Source organism: Dryobates pubescens, chromosome 3, assembly GCF_014839835.1.
Source record: "Dryobates pubescens isolate bDryPub1 chromosome 3, bDryPub1.pri, whole genome shotgun sequence".
Classification (NCBI taxonomy): domain Eukaryota; kingdom Metazoa; phylum Chordata; class Aves; order Piciformes; family Picidae; genus Dryobates; species Dryobates pubescens.
This window is the reverse complement of record NC_071614.1, coordinates 17,595,984-17,612,000: the sequence shown is the minus strand read 5'-3', so window position 1 is coordinate 17,612,000 and position 16,017 is coordinate 17,595,984. Positions and strand designations below refer to the sequence as shown.

General features: G+C 44.8%; 1 protein-coding gene across 2 annotated transcripts in view; it reads left to right on the top strand.

Annotated features, from left to right (window-relative positions):
• CFAP61 (cilia and flagella associated protein 61) overlaps window positions 1-16,017 on the top strand; it is a 126,547-nt gene that overhangs the window by 52,197 nt on the left and 58,333 nt on the right. For both annotated transcript variants that reach the window (XM_054179708.1, XM_054179709.1), the window contains one exon: window positions 2,967-3,094. In XM_054179708.1, the coding sequence (XP_054035683.1) occupies window positions 2,967-3,094 (128 nt within the window). The remainder of the gene's footprint in view (window positions 1-2,966; window positions 3,095-16,017) is intronic.

Sequence of the window (16,017 nt, the reverse complement as noted above, 5' to 3'; positions counted from 1 at the left end):
CTCAATAAAGATAAAATGTTTGCAATCATCTTCTGGAATTTTCTCAGTGAAGTGAGGCCCCTGAGATGAATCTGGCTCACCACTGGATGTCATCGTTGCACTGTGATGAACTGCAACTGGAAGAACATTTGTCTGGCAGTAAAAAATAATGTTGCCTGGCCAAGGAAGAGACTTCATTTTCTCACATTTTAAATTACTTGCTCTACAGTGATGACAGTTTGCAAGTAATTGGTACATGACCTTTCTGTGAGGTATAGGACAGCCCTCTGGTGTGTTACGTGGATAATTCTCCACCTTGTGCAGGGAGGGTGTGTTGAAATCTCAGCTGTGGGTCTGTGCTGTTGCAAAGACCTGGTATTGAAGGTCTTTGGGGAATCTCAGTGTGCCAAGTATTTCTTGAGAAGGCCACTATCATTGCCATAGCTTTAAACCAAAATGCTTATTCTGCACATGGCCCTAGGCAGCCTGATCTAGTTGGAGGTGTCCCTGCTCGCTGCAGGTGACCTTTGAGGATCCCTTCCAACCAGATGCAATCTGTGAATATCTTGGGTTATTCTGTTAACTTCTCCATAAAGAATGTCTTTATACTGCAATTTCATAGGAAGAATTTAGAGGACTGAATTTTATTAGTCCCCTGTCTCCTATTCATAAGAGAAGAACCTGTTAGAAGCCTTAGATTGTTCCCAGCCAAAGTGACACAGCAGAAATACATCAAAGTGTCTGACAGGATCAAAGTGGCTGCATCTTCTGTTGGTCTCTTCAGTGCATTTATGAATCTGCAGCTGTGCACCCTGTGAAAGGGGAGTGTATGCAACCCAAAGCAGTAAGAAATGTGTGATGCTGCAAGATGGAAAATACTTCCCTGTCTTGCATTAGAAATTTGCAAACTATAGTTCAGGGCAACTTTGACAGCTGCAGAGTTACCTCTTGGCACTTTCTTCTATTTTTGAGAGTCTCTGTTAGCTATTGAGACACCTAGAGACACAACTGGAAAAAGAAAACCCAGCACAGAGTTTATTACAGAATCACAGAAATGTTAGGGTTGGAAGAGACCTCAAGGATAATACAGTTCCAACATCTGGGGCTTCCACTACACCTTTGGGCAACCTCTTCCAGTGTCTCACCACCGTTATGGTGAAGAACTTCTTCCTAACATCTAATCTAAATCTCCCCTCCTCTACCTTGGATCTGTTCCCCCTAGTCGCATCACTACCTGACACCCTGAAAAGTCCCTCACCATTATTGTCTAAACCAATGTTTGCATTAAGAAGAATAGAAACTGAGAAGGGCAACAAAGCTGGTGAGGGGTCTGGAGAACAAACAGGTCTAGTGAGGGGCAGCTGAGGAACTTGAGGTTGTTCAGTCTGAAGAAGAGGAAGCTGAAAGGAGGTTGGAATGACGTGGGGATTGGTCACTTCTCTCTGGTGTTAGCTGAAAGGATGAGAGGAAATGGCCTGAAATTGTGCCAGGGGAGGTTTAGGTTGGAGACTAGGAAAAATTTCTGTATGGAAAAGGCAGTCAGGTATTGGAACAGGCTGGAAAGTGGTGGAATCACTGTCCCTGGAAGTGTTCAAGAGCTGTGGGGACATAGCACTTCAAGACACAGTTTAATGACCATGGTGGTGTTAGGTCACCGTTTGGATTTGATGATCTTAGAGGTCTTTTCCAACCCCAACAGTTCTGTGATTCTGTGAGAAGCCAGTAATTAAAAACTCTGTTGTAAGACATTTGGCCAGAGTACTGATCTTGGTGGCACTGGGATTCCAGTTTACTCCCCTGACAGCCTGGCTTGCAGTGGTAGCTGCTCTGTATCTGAGAAAAAAAAAAAGAAAGAAAGTTAATCCAATCATTTTGGAAGAGAGTTTTCAATTAAGCACACAAAGACACTCAAGATAAAAGTTTGTCATTCATTTACAAGTAAAACCATTTCCAAAAGGAAACAGCAAGAGCTGAAAAGCGGAAGGTATAAAGAGCAGAAGGTATAAAAATGGCCTTAACACCAGGTAATTTTGTGTTCCCCAGGTTCTGGCTAAGTGGTAGTAAACTGCAGAAGCAGCAGTGTTTTCTCCTCTCTTACAAGCACTCCACAGAGTATTTTGCAGGAGGAGTCAGACCATTAAGCTCTGCTGATTTTTGGTGACCTATTAAACATGCACAGCTTTCCACATCTTAGTACCACTCATCTTGTGCTGTGCACAGAAAAATCATACCATTAGTCATGGTGAGCCAGGCTAGGTGTTGAGTGAAAGGAAGATAATGCAGGACTGATGGTTTCGTGATTCTCAGCAAGTTATCCATGGAACACCAATGTGTCCTTGTGGCCGAAAGGGCCAATGGCATCCTAGGGTGCATCAAGAAAAGTGTGTCCAGCAGGGAGGTTTCCTGCCCCTCTTCTCTGCCCTGGTGAGACCACACCTGGAATACTATATCCAGTTTGGGGCTCCCCACTTCAAGAGAGACAGGGATCTGCTGGAGAGTCCAACAGAGAGCTACAAGGATGATGAAGGGACTTGAACATCTCTCTTCTATGAAGAAAGACTGAGAGACCTGGGGCTGGAGAAGAGAAGGGTGAGAGGAGATCCTGTTACTGAGGGGCAGATGTCAAGATGAAGGTGCCAGGCTCTTTCCAGTGATGCCCAGTAATAGGACAAGGAACAACAGGTGCAAGCTGGAACACAGAGGGTTCCACCTCAACATGAGGAGAAACTTCTTTACAGTGAGGGTGGTGGAGCCCTGGAGCAGGCTGCCCAGAGAGATTGTGGAGTCTCCTTCTCTGGAGACTTCAAAAACTCCCCTGGCAACATTCATGTGTGACTGCCCTAGGTGATCCTGCTTCGGCAGGGGGGATTTGGACTCGATGATTTCCTTTCCAACACCTCTAACATTTTCTGATTCTCTGGCTGGCAGACTTTGGCTGGTTTGTTTGGTTTTAATGCATTTCTATGACATTTTTTTTCCCCCTACAGCTGAGTTATTCTTTGAATCACATAAACCAAAAGCTGCTGCTGGACTCAAGAGTGTCTCTCAACAGCAGGATTGTGGTGGTTGGTGCATCTGATGTTGGAATCTCTTTTCTGGAAACGCTCATTTTTTGGTGAGTTCTTTATTTCCTTTCCTTTCCTGAGCAGAGTGTTTTGCCCTTTGTTTGAAGGGGCTTGCGTCTTCTGTTTAGAAACATGCTTTGTGTCTAACCAAGTGCTAAGTGCTAAAGGTCTGAGTGTCTGAGGATGTGAAGAGACAGACGCTGGCATGCTGGCTGTCTCTAGAACTCTCAAGTGCTGACAGAGTTGCTCATAGATCCTCAAGGTGAAAGCACACAGAAGATGAGAATCTCAGCTGCTTAAAATCTCTTTGTCTGTTGTTCTTACACAAAAATACTGGAGGAGGAGGTTAAGTCCATAGCCCTGTTAACTTTAAAGCTAGGTGTGCCCAGGGGTCACAAATCAGTGAACCACTTCTTATACCTCCTTGTGATGCTGTTTTCCTTGTAATGCTGTTTTCAGAGTTAGGCTGTAATCACAGAATGACTTAGGTTGGAAGGGACTTTGGAGATCATCTACTCCAACCTCCCCACCATGGGCAGAGATGCCTCTCAACTAGACTTGGCTGCTCAAGGCCTCATCCAACCTGGTCTTGAACACCCTCAGGGAGGAGGCATCCACAACCTCCCTGGGCAGCCTATTCCAGAGTCCAAAGACCCTCATGGTAAAGAACTTCTTCCTAAGATCCATTCTCGTGTATGACGTGAGCTTGTGGGATTGTACTCTCACTGTGAGCCTTTTGATTTTGACACCACCTCTTCATACCTTTTGATTGCAATGAGGCTTTTTGATGTCTGGGATTCTTCAGTAACCAAACAAATGGTCATTCCTGGTCCTCCTGCCACTTCTGCTGTAGGCCTGTGGAGTGAGTCCTACTATGGGAAAGGGTTCTGCAGTAGAACTGCACATCAAGTAGCTGTGCTTGCTGCTGAGTTACTTGAACTGGTGAACACAAACTATATAAAAGAGGAAGAAATGTATACAGCTGTTCTTAGACCTTTCCCAGTCTAAGCCAGAGTCAACTTGTGGACAAATCTTGATGTTCTACAGACTTTTCAAACCTAGGACAGGAGTGTTCTCTCCCTGATCTTGCTGCTTGCACCTTCTTTGACAACATCCCTTCCACAGTAGTTTTAGGGGGTATGAGGAAGTCACACTGTGTGTGAGTATGCAGTTCCTTTAATGCAGTTGTTATCCTCATAAATCAAACATGCTAGAGATGTCTGGAAAAACTTGCATACATGAACATAAAATTCAAGCTCTGAATGTGATTGTTACAACAGAAGATTGGTTACAGAAACTGAGGGAGGCTGCATTTTATGGGTGGCAAAGAATTGAAACTTTCACCTATTTTTTTCAGACAAGAGTTTGTATTTGCAGACAAGAGATTGTATTTCTACACCAACCATTAATAACATCACAAATTAAAATGGCAATTTGGCAAGGAAAGAGCAAGCTGAAGTGCTCTATGGATGTTGTTATTTCTGGAGCAGTGAACAAAAATTGCCTGCTTCTTGCTCTCTTAGTTCCTGACTTCCTGCAGAGCAACCTCACTTGGGGTAGATCCATTCTCCTGTCATCCTTCCATTCTCAGTAGCTTTTAGGCTTTCAGTTCCACTCAAAATTCAGTTAAAAATGTACTTTAGATCTCTCAACCACTTTCTTGTTATTCATCCTCTGCTGCTTATTACTAGGCTTTCAATATAAAATACTGTGAGAGAAAAACAAAGCCTATTTACAATCCAGGTCTGTCAGCCAGAAGATAAGACAATGTGTCCTCTGTGGCCAAGAGGGCCAACGGTATCCTGGGGTGCATCAAGAAAAGTGTGTCCAGCAGGTCTAGGGAGGTTCTCCTCCCCCTCTACTCTGCCTTGGTGAGACCACACCTGGAATACTGTGCCCAGTTTTGGGCTCTCCACTTCAAGAGAGACAGGGATCTGCTGGAAAGAGTCCAACAGAGAGCTACAAGGATGATGAAGGGACTTGGACATCTCTCTCCTATGAAGAAAGACTGAGAGACCTGGGGCTGTTTAGCCTAGAGAAGAGAAGGCTGAGAGGGGATCTTATCAGCATCTATAAATATCTGAGGGGTGGATATCAAGATGAATGTTCCAGTATCTCTTCAGTGGTGCCCGGTAATAGGACAAGGAACAACAGGTATGAGCTGGAACACAGGAAGCTCATCTCAAAATGAGAACTTCTTAACAGTGGAGATAGAGCCCTGGAGCAGGCTGCCCAGAGAGGTAGTGGAGTCTCCTTCCTGGGGTATTTCAAAACTCTCCTGGATGCATTCCTGTGTGACCTGCCCTAGGTGATCCTGCTTTGGCAGGGGGGTTGGCCTTAATCTCTGGCCCATCCAACCCCTACCATTCTATGAATCTAAGACATTCTGTGTTGAACAGGACATGCAAACAGTGTTGTGTCTGTGAGGCAGTCCTCTGTAAGTATCCTTCTCTGAGATGCCTCAGCCAAGACCTTTCAGCCAGAAGTGCTGTGCAAACCGTAGTCTAGCAAAGAATTCTTGTGGCCCGTGTCCTTCTACAGAGCAGAGAGTGCTTGTCTTGAGTGCTGCACAGCTGGAGAAGAAATTTGAGAGCAATGGAGTATTGCTCCAAGAGGGCAGAAAGAAAGCAGTCAGCAGGGTCACAGAATCTGTGTTAATGTGTATATAAATGTAGGAAAGATTCTTGATTTAGTTTTCACATCAGCAGCAGATAAGTCTCCTGATCAATGTGAAGGCCTTTGGATAGAATTTACTTTCATTTACTCACAATTTTCTAATACATTTTGCAGAGGTTACATGCAACTAAAAATAGCTAGGCTGAAGCAATTTGTAAGCCCCTAATCCTTAAAAAGAGGAAGTAGTTTTGTCCTCATTATTCTTCATACTTAATTATTTTACATGATCAGTCACCATGGCAACGCACAAATGTAACTCAGTTACCTACATAACAATGACTAGAACTAGATTTCACAAGTGTTTTTCAACTTCTTCAAGACTGAAGAAACACATTTTTCACTGAACAGAGAAATAATCACAAGTGCAGCCTCTCCTCACTGGAGAGCTGTGGCTGCTGCCTCTCCCTCCCATGGTGGTGGGGCATGGAGCTGCTGTTGGCAGCTCTGAGGGAGGTTCAGTGTGGTCACTCTTCGAGCGGGAGCAGTTATGGGCACTACTTCTTAGTCACCCAATCTGAAAACAAGCATTTCTCACTCTGCTCACCACTTGTCAGGTCTCACCTGGAGCACTGCATGCAGTTTTGGTCCCCATTGCACACACACAAAAAAAGATGCAGGCAGGCTGGAAATTGTCCAGAGAAGGGCCACGAGAATGATCATAGGACTGGCAGCCCTGCCATGTGAGGAAATGAGTTTGTTCAGCCTTGAGAAGAGAAAGCTTAGGGGAGACCTCATGACCATGGACCAGTACATAGAGGGTGGCTACCAGGAAGATGCAGACTTCCTTTTTACAAGGAGTCACAACAAAAAGTCAGGGACAAGTTACTGCTGGGGAGATTCCCACTGGACTCTAGAAGAAAATGTTTCCTCATGAGAACAGTTAGAGATTGGAATCATCTCCAGGGAAGCAGTGGATTCCCATGGAGCTCCAGCAGGTCAATGTCTCTCTTGTGATGGGGGTCCCATAGCTGGACACAGTACTCCAGGTGAGGTCCACCTCGATCTCTCTCTTGTATTGAGGTGCCCGAAGCTGAACACAATAAATATGAATGTTTGAAGTTGGGAAACAGGTGGCAGCACTGACAGTAACACAGACAGAGCCTGGCCTCCCTTCTCTTACCGGCCAGCAGTGAGTACAGCTGCAAAGGCAGCTCTGGAGCTTGTGCCTCGGCCGCGGCTATCTCACACGTGAGGAGCTGTGGCAGCAGAGCTGAGATGCTGTGGAAGTGGGGGGGAGCGAGTTGCATCATAAATTGCTGCAGTAATTAACTTCCCTGCAGGAGCATGGCATGCGGGGAAGGAATTGTGATTCCCACAGTTCCTGCATGAGGCTCCTCCTGGGCAGTGTAATTATCTGCTTCCCCTTGGACAAAGCCAGGACTTAGGTCACTCTCCAGCACTAAGACAAGGCTTAGCTACGTTGCAGCAGCATCAGACCGTTTGTTGCAGCGGTGTAAACTCCAAGCGACGTCCGGTCCTAAAGGAGAAGCAGCATCTGAACAAACAGCCGCCTTGTGACAAGCGGCTCAGCCCAGCAACACGAGCCTCAGCCTCTATTGTTCTCTGCCCTCCAAACTGTTTGTGCTAACTGCCGCTCCTGCCTCCCCTTTGTTGTAGGGTGCGGGGAGAAAGCCCTTTCAGCACCCAGAGAATCGAGTCAAAGAAACGGCAAAGAAAGGTTAAGCTAAAATGCAAGTCTGTTTATTTTTAGTGTCTCTTGAGTGACTTGGTCTTGGGAGGCGGGGAGAATTACAAGGGAAAGAGTTTGATCTGTTGTTCTGGTAAATACTTGTGTGCCCACACTCAGACTTGCAGTACTACAGAACAGGTTATCATGAATGACGATCCAAAAAAAAGGGGGCAAATTTAAGACTAAAGGAAGTTTTAAGTTACCCTTTTTTGGCATTCCTACTGCGATTAAGTTCTGCATACACTGAGTTTAGAAATTCAAAAGCTATTTTGTTATGCATCTACCGAATGGATAAATTACAGGGCTATTTTGGTATGAATATGCTGAACTTAAACATTAAAAAGCTGCTTTGCTCTGCATACACTGAATTGATAAATTACAAAGCTGCTTTGTTATGCATATAGAGAATTGATGAATTAAAAAAGCTGTTTCCAACGTCCAGCCTGCAAGCACTCGATGAAAATTGTGCCTGAAAATGATTTGCAAGGGTAAACTCTGTTTTGGTGAACACAGAATATCCAGTACCTATAAATATGAGAAAAGGAGTAATGAATTCAGAGTTCTGCAAATACCAGCTCTTGGAGGTGAGGTTCAGCAGAAGAAATTACCAGTTGCAGTTAAATAATTTATCTGAAAGCCTGTGAACAGCCAGGGTTCCCCAGTTCCCCTAAATCTGTATCCTGACGACTCTCCAACATTTTCCTCTTTTCATATTCCCCAAATGCTTCTGAAAAATAACCTCACTGCTACAACCTAATTTACCAGGAGGGCAGGGTTGGCCTTGTTTCTTTTTGTTTTCTTGGAAAACTTCAGAACGATGGTGATGGGAGCAGCATTAGGCCCGAAGAACATACAATTAACAGCCCCCCCGCCTTTTCAGTTTGTTCTGAGGCAACAGCATGTTAACCACTGCTCCCTGACAGCAGGTGATTGAAGTTTGGCTGCAAGAACGCAGGGAGCTCACTCACAGCAGTATCTTGTCATTGGTTCCAGGGTAGTGAACCAATTAGCTTTTTATCCACCTCTTTGCATATAGCTGTGGAAAGCGTTATTGTCTTCTGATTATAGGGAAAACCCTTTTTAATCCACGATTTCCACAACCCCCTTAATCCAACCGCTGGTGTAAACAATGCCTTCTTCTCAAAGGACCTGGGAATTACACATAACAGTGCTGCACCATCCAGCAATAAACAAATGCTAACCAGGATCACAACATTTGTACATGAGAAGGTTGTGAAATGCATTTCCCTCTCCACCCGTGTGCAGTAAAATATTTATGGCAGCTCAAAAGCAAACGAATTAAAATGTATTTTTGTCAAGGCCCTGAACTTTTTTCTTTCTTTCTTTTTTTTCCCCTCTTCTTCAAGTTAAATTAGAATCTGAGGCAGTAAATTTGTGACTTCTTTGCTGGGATCTAAGACGGTAAATCTGAGAGGTTTTATCTGGAATCTAGGACTGTAAATCTGTGAGGTTTTTGTCTGGAGTCTAAGACAGTAAATCTGTGAGTTTTTGTCTGCAGGATGGTTTCTCCTTTGTGAGCTAAAGGTATCTCAGATTAGCTTCAAAGTGGCCAGGGTTTCTAAACGCCATTGCTGACAGAAGAGCTACAACTGCTGTTATCTGGCAGCACAGCACTATACAATATCCTGCACATCTGTCCTGTTTGGCAATAGTTAGCATAATGCTTGCTGTTTAATTAGGCTTTTTATCTTTGCATTTGTCTGAGAACATCTGAAGCCTTCCATGTTGCCTGTCACTAATTAGTTGACTAATTAAATAGTTAGTGCTTACTTGCTGATCACAGAGCTAACACATAATGAATGGTTTGGTGATCTTCATTGTTTTATCCTATCTATCTTTGCCACATGAATTGATCTACATGTGCTTCCCTTTGCCTGTTGGGGTGGGTTTTTTTCATACCAAGGCAAACCCAGAACAATGTGGCAGTCAACCATGTGTTCAGTGTCACCAGGCCCGTGTCCTCCTGACATTGTTGCCTTCCCCTGGTTTGTGGTGAGCAGAGATCAAGTCGTGACAGAGATAAATCAGACAGGTCATATCTCGCCTTGTTGCGCAGCCGGGATCACAATGAGCATTGTCAGTGACTGATGCCAGACACAGAGTGGGGGAGAGGATCTGGGTCAAGATCAGCCTTCCTAACAGCCATTTGACATGCCTCTGCCTAAAAATGATACTCAATTAGCAGCCATACGTGGTTGGTGTAAAGTTATATTCTGGCCTTGAAGGCAGTTTTGAGTTTTAGATTAGCTAATTTCAGCTTTTAAGTACTTGCTCTTTAAACACACACAGACATCTGAGCCCAAACTGTTCTTTCACACTTTGAATGTGGGTAACTATTTTTACCTTTTCTTTTGCTGCTATTTCTATGTTAATACTCATAATGTCCTGCTAAAGCTGATGGTGGAAATGGCAGCTTTCCATGCAAGGCCTAGTTCTAAATGGAAATGAGTCAGAAGAATTTTTATAGAGTGGTGGTTTGTATTTTTTATACCTCTCCTGCTGACTAAATGTGACATTAGGCTGGCTGCTTCAGCAGCTCTATACAGAGCTGTAACCTGACTGCCTAAAGCATCTGGTAGCTCTCTGATCAGTGCAGTTCAAAGCAAACAAGCAATCCAAGGGCAAGCACTGCATTTAGGTTTCCACTTCTCTGCTAAAGCAGTGGAGGAGAAGCATCTTTTCTTCTCTTCATATTTATTTTCCTTTGTTTGAAGCATATTTCTCAGAGGTGCTGTGGAGGTGTAGCTTCCACATTCTTCAGAGCAGCCTATAAACTGCCTGTAGGTTGGTTTTGAAGCACAGAAGGCTCTTTGGACTACTGCAGTGGAGAAAAATTAGTTGGCTGGTTAAGCTGTGATCCTACCCTCTAGTGATGAGCACAGATTTATTCCTGTTCATATGTACATGTGTATGCATCCCAAGGGGCAGAGTGAGGGCTGTGACAAAGGGAGATCACTAGTGGAGATAAGTCTTGAGTGCACTTCACATTCACAGAATTGTTTTGCTTGGAAAAAGACTTCTAAGATCATCAAGTCCAACCATCAGCCCAACACCACCATGACCATTAAACCACATCCTGAAGTGCCATGTCCACATGTTCCTTGAACACCTCCAGGGATGGTAACTCCACCATCTCCCTGCCAGCCTGTTCCAGTGCCTAGCCACTCCTGCAGCAAAGAAATTGTTCCTAATATCCAACCCAAACCTCCCCTGGCATAATTTCAGGCCATTTCCTTTTGCCCTATCACCTGGTACTGGATGTAAGAGACTGACTCCCACCTCACTCCAGTCTCCTTTCAGGGAGCTGTAGAGAGCAATGAGTTCTCCCCTCAGCCTCCTCCAGACTAACCAATCCCAGCTCCCTAACCCGTTCCTCACCAGTCTTGTTCACTGGAGCCTTCACCAGCTTTGTTGCCCTTCTCTGGACATGCTCCAGCACCTCAATGTCACTGAAATGAAAGCTGGGAGTTTGTACATGGAGGTGTTTTGTTATGAGATGGTGAATCTCTGCTGTGTGTGGTGTTACCCAAGCTCCCAATGCAGATTGGTGTGGTTGGGTGGAGCTCCAGAGTGCTGTAGCTGGATTGCTTCCAGTACCCACCTTACCACACTGCACTGTGGCATGGACTGTAAGCCATGGTGATGTGCAGTTTGCTTCCCTTGGAGTGTGGTGGTCAGCAGCATTTCTGCATTAATCAGGCAGAGCTGCAGGACATGGGTAGTTGGAGCAGGAGCTGCTGGAAAAGAGTCATTGCCCTGGTGAAGAGTAGGGCTTCATGGCTCTGTGGTGCTGCGCTCCAGGGGTTGTTCCACGCCGAGGGCTGCAATATCAGCACGGCAGCTGTGCTCACCAAGCTGCCAGGGCTGGAGGTGCTGCAAGGCCCAGATCTGCAGCTGCCACATGCAGATGTTTGAGACCAGGAATTTTGGCCCAGCCAATTCTTCCATGTCCTTCCTGGGCTGCCAGCTTTCTGTCAAGAGACGTGGCACTGGTGTGGTGCATACAACTGTTATGTGTATCTTCTCTTTCTGCACTATCTTTCTCTTTTCTGGCACTAAGCAAGTACCAAAACATTGGTGCAAATCTCAAGCCCCTCAAATGCAAGGGGAGTGCATCTTTTGACATCTATGAGCTTTTCTGGAGTGTGTGGGGTTTTTTGTCTTTGAGAAGGCAGCGTTGCCAGATCTGCACCAGGCAACATCACAGAGTCAAAATGTAATCTCCTCTGCAGAAACAGAGGAGAAATTTGGCTCTGGAAAGTAGACAGCCATTAAAAAAAAAAAAAAAAAAAAAACAAAACCAAAAACCACTTTGTTTTAACATGGGTGACTGGCAAATAATGTATTAGTGGGACATCTTTAACAGGCTGAAATTTACATTGTATGTTATTTAGTGAAACGTACAAAGAGGAGCAGACAAAACAGCAGAATTTCAGCCATTCTCTCATTTTATTCCCCAATTTGTGGTATCTTTATTTGTGGGAAATGGTGTGGATGTCTCTCAACTGTGATTTGGAATCTGCCAGATGATTAGATTTAAACAGCTCGGGACTGCAACTAGCAGGGCCATCATCAGATATCCCCCATTTTCTGTCTAGAAAAATAATGGCCCTCTTTTGTACTTTGAACAGGATGAAATGCTGAAACATTTATGGAATGGAAATTGAAATTTTAGTAAGGAAATGCTCTCACTAAAGCAGTGGTTGGATGCACTTTGGATTGCTCATGTTCAGAGCCAACTGGCATGGTAGTGCTAACCTTGTAAACTTTGTGGCTATAGATGTTCCCACATCATTATGTGGATGTGTCTGATTGAGCTGTGCATATTGGATGGGCCAAGGAAAGAGCTCTTTAGATTTTATGTCAGGTAACAACTCATACTGTAAGGACCTTGGCACACTGATTTTGATAAGCTGGATTCACCAATTGCATTGGGTTGGAAGGGACCCTCAAAGCTCATCTTGTCCAGCCTCCCTGTGGTCAGCAGGGACACCTCCAACTCCATCAGGCTGCCCAGGGACACATCAAATCTGATCTTGAATTTCTCCAGGAATGGGGCCTCAACCACATGCCTGGGCAACCTGTTCCAGTATTTCACCCCTCAACTGTGTAGAACTTCCTCCTGCTGTCCAGCCTAAATCTCCCCTGCTCTGGTTTCAGACCATTTCCCCTTGTCCTATCACTCCAAGCCCTTCTAAACAGTCCTTCCCCAGCCTTCCTGCAGATCCCCTTCAGATACTGAAATGTAATTGTAAGGTCTATAGAGCCTGGAAATGCCTTGGATCTTTGGTGACTACTATAGTTTTTGAAAGAGTCTTCTAAGAAATCTGTAGCTGGGTTCTCAGATGATTTGCTTGGTGCTATACTCCTGGTGTTTCTTGGTGCAGTGTTGAGGCCATTCACATTTAAGCCTGAAGTAAAATTACACTGAAGAAGTGAATAGGCCAATATATAAATAAGCAAGTGCTTAAGGCTTAGTGTTAAGCTGTGCTAGAAGTTTGCTCCCAAGTGCTGTTCTCCAGCATCTGTATATTGATGGCACCCTTTCACAGCCTGGTGCACCACCCTGTAAGCACCGACAGGATGCAGAGTCAGAGACTGCTGAGGAGAAAGTGTAATGAGAGGTGGTTAAGGGAGGGAGAAGAGCTGAGTGGTAAAATTGCAAAGGTCAGTATGGGTTGAGAAGCAAAGTGTGGAAAAGAATTAGTCTGACAAAGGAAAAAAGACTCAGCTGGATTACAGTAAAGAGCCACAATCACCGGAGAAGAATGGTGCAAAAAAGAACTGGGAGAGATGAGTTGACATAGGTGAGGAAAGCAAAAACAGTTGCTGGGAAATGAGAGGTGCTTAGAAAGGATAAAAGCAGTGAAAGTGACAGAAGGATGGCTGGGCTGTATCAGAAAAAATGAGTTGTGATATGGATGGGAGTTTGAAAGAAGGAACTGAAAAAAAAAGGGATTTCTGGAAGAAATCAAGATTGTTAGGTGAGGTAAAGCCAGGTGTAAAGCTGCTCTCCTTTGGAACACAGTGCTGGGTCAAGGGCTGGCCTAGATGATCTTCGAGGTCTCTTCCAACCAGGTGTATTCTGTGATCTGATAAAATTAACCACCAGGAAATCTAATGGGAAGTTTCTAGAAAAAAACACCCCAGGACTATAATAAAAAGCACTGTCTCATCAAAATGTAGGTTTTAGAAGAGAGAATGTAGCTGGGACATGACAAAATATTTTGCTGAGGTGCCATTTGAAACAAAACAAAGCAAAACACAACAACCAAACCGAAACGAACCAGCAGCTGTTTTGGTTTTATAGCAGTTACAGTCTGAACTGTTCGAAAAACCAAAATCAGAACGGAGCAGTTTCCTCTTCATCTCGGCTCTGAACAATTCAGAAAGTGTTTTCTGAAGCTGAGGAAATTCACCATCCTTTTTAATGTTGTGGCCCGTCTTGGAATGGAAATGGTTGTGTTCTGGGAAGAAAAAGATGGGAATTCTCCCACCGCAGCACCCAACTTCTCTGTCCCCTAGTGTCAAAAGCAGCAATCAAATTACATGTGAACGACTGGCAATCAGATTCCTTTATCTTTGTATTTCAGTGGATGTTCTTGGTGTGCCGGTTGCTGATCTTGGGTGGGGAAGAGTCATCATGGGTGCAGTTTAGAGGACAAAGAAATATGTGAAACCCCCCTTTGCTTGACCCTTGCTTTGAGATGTGTCCCAGAAAAGACTTTGTTGTTATCCCTTCTTTACTCGAGCAAATTCATTCACAATCTTAACACTTTTTCCTGAGGCTGATCCAACGGAGAACTGGCTTATCTTTGTTTACTCGTAATTAAAGAGGGATAACTTCTAGATGGACATCTGTTGGTCAGCAGTTAAGCTGCAGCCCTGTTCGGAAGGTTGTAATTGATGCACTTACATAAGGTTCTGCAGAACAGAAGCTTTTGGTAATTGTTGATACAAACAATAAACCCTTTCTGCTGCTTCTGTTGCTGACTCCCTTACCCAAAGCTTTGTAACCAAGTGCTGTAGGATCGGTTGCAGAGCCTTGAGGAATGGCATCACGTAGCAGGGCACAGTTTTGCTGTGTTTTCACATATCCTCATACTGGATTTTGTATTGATTCTTCCTACTCTGAGTCAAATGTAGCTGCCCAGAGGGTGGGAGGAAGGGGAGAAAAGGCTGAAGGCTTTTGCTGCTCTGCCAGTGAAAGCAACGGGCTTTGTCCAAGTGAACAAAAGCAATTTAGAGTGGTGGCAATATGACAACACATTACTCATAGATATTACTTAAAGTCTATAGTGCTGAGCACCGAGTTTATCCTTTAGTGAAAACAGGAAGGAGTGGGGGTTTCTGTTTCATTATTGATATCAGCTACCTGATTGTAGTTTCTGTCTGTAATTTTGTGTGGAGCTGGAAGGTTTGTTAGAGAATCCTTTCCAAAGTCTGTTCTCCAAGTCACACCCCAATTACTTTGATCTTGCAGTGTTTGGGGGGTTGATCTTTGCTTTTAAAAAAAAAACCCAAAAGTCATACTTTGGATAAATGGCCACAACAACCCCATGCAGTGCTACAGAGTACATAGAATACATAGAATAAACCAGGTTGGAAGAGACCTTCAAGATCATCACGTCCAACCCATCAACCAATCCAACACCACCTAAACAACTAACCCACGGCACCAAGCACCCCATCAAGTCTCCTCCTGAACACCTCCAATGACGGCGACTCCACCACCTCCCCAGGCAGCACATTCCAATGGGCAATCACTCTTTCTGTATAGAACTTTTTCCTAACATCCAGCCTGAACCTTCCCTGGTGCAGCCTGAGACTGTGTCCTCTACAGGCTGGGGCCAGAGTGGTTGGAGAGCGGCCAGACAGAAAGGGACCTGGGGGTACTGGTCAATAGTAAGCTGAACTTGAGCCAGCAGTGTGCCCAGGAGGCCAAGAAGGCCAATAGCATCCTGGCCTGTGTCAGGAAGAGTGTGGCCAGCAGGAGCAGGGAGGTCATTCTGCCCTGTATTCAGCACTGGTTAGGCCACACCTTGAGTCCTGTGTCCAGTTCTGGGCCCCTCAGTTTAGGAAAGATGTTGAGTTGCTGGACGGTGTCCAGAGAAGGGCAACAAAGCTGGGGAGGGGTCTGGAGCACAGCCCTGTGAGGAGAGGTTGAGGGAGCTGAGGTTGCTTAGCCTGGAGAGGAGGAGGCTCAGGGGAGTCCTTATTGCTGTCTACAACTACCTGAAAGGAGCTTGTAGCCAGGTGGGGGTTGATCTCTTCTCCCAGGCAAGCAGCACCAGAACAAGAGGACACAGTCTCAAGCTGCACCAGGGGAGGTTTAGGCTGGTTGTTAGGAAGGAATTCTTCATAGAAAGAGTAATTTGCCATTGGAATGTGCTGCCCAGGGAGGTGGTGGAGTCACCATCACTGGAGGTGTTTAGGAAGAGACTTGATGGGGTGCTTGGTGCCATGGTTTTGTTGATTAGATGGTGTTGGATGATAGGTTGGACTCAATGATCTCCAAGGTATTTTCCAACCTGGTTAATTCTATTCTATTCTATTCTATTCTATTCTATTCTATTCTATTCTATT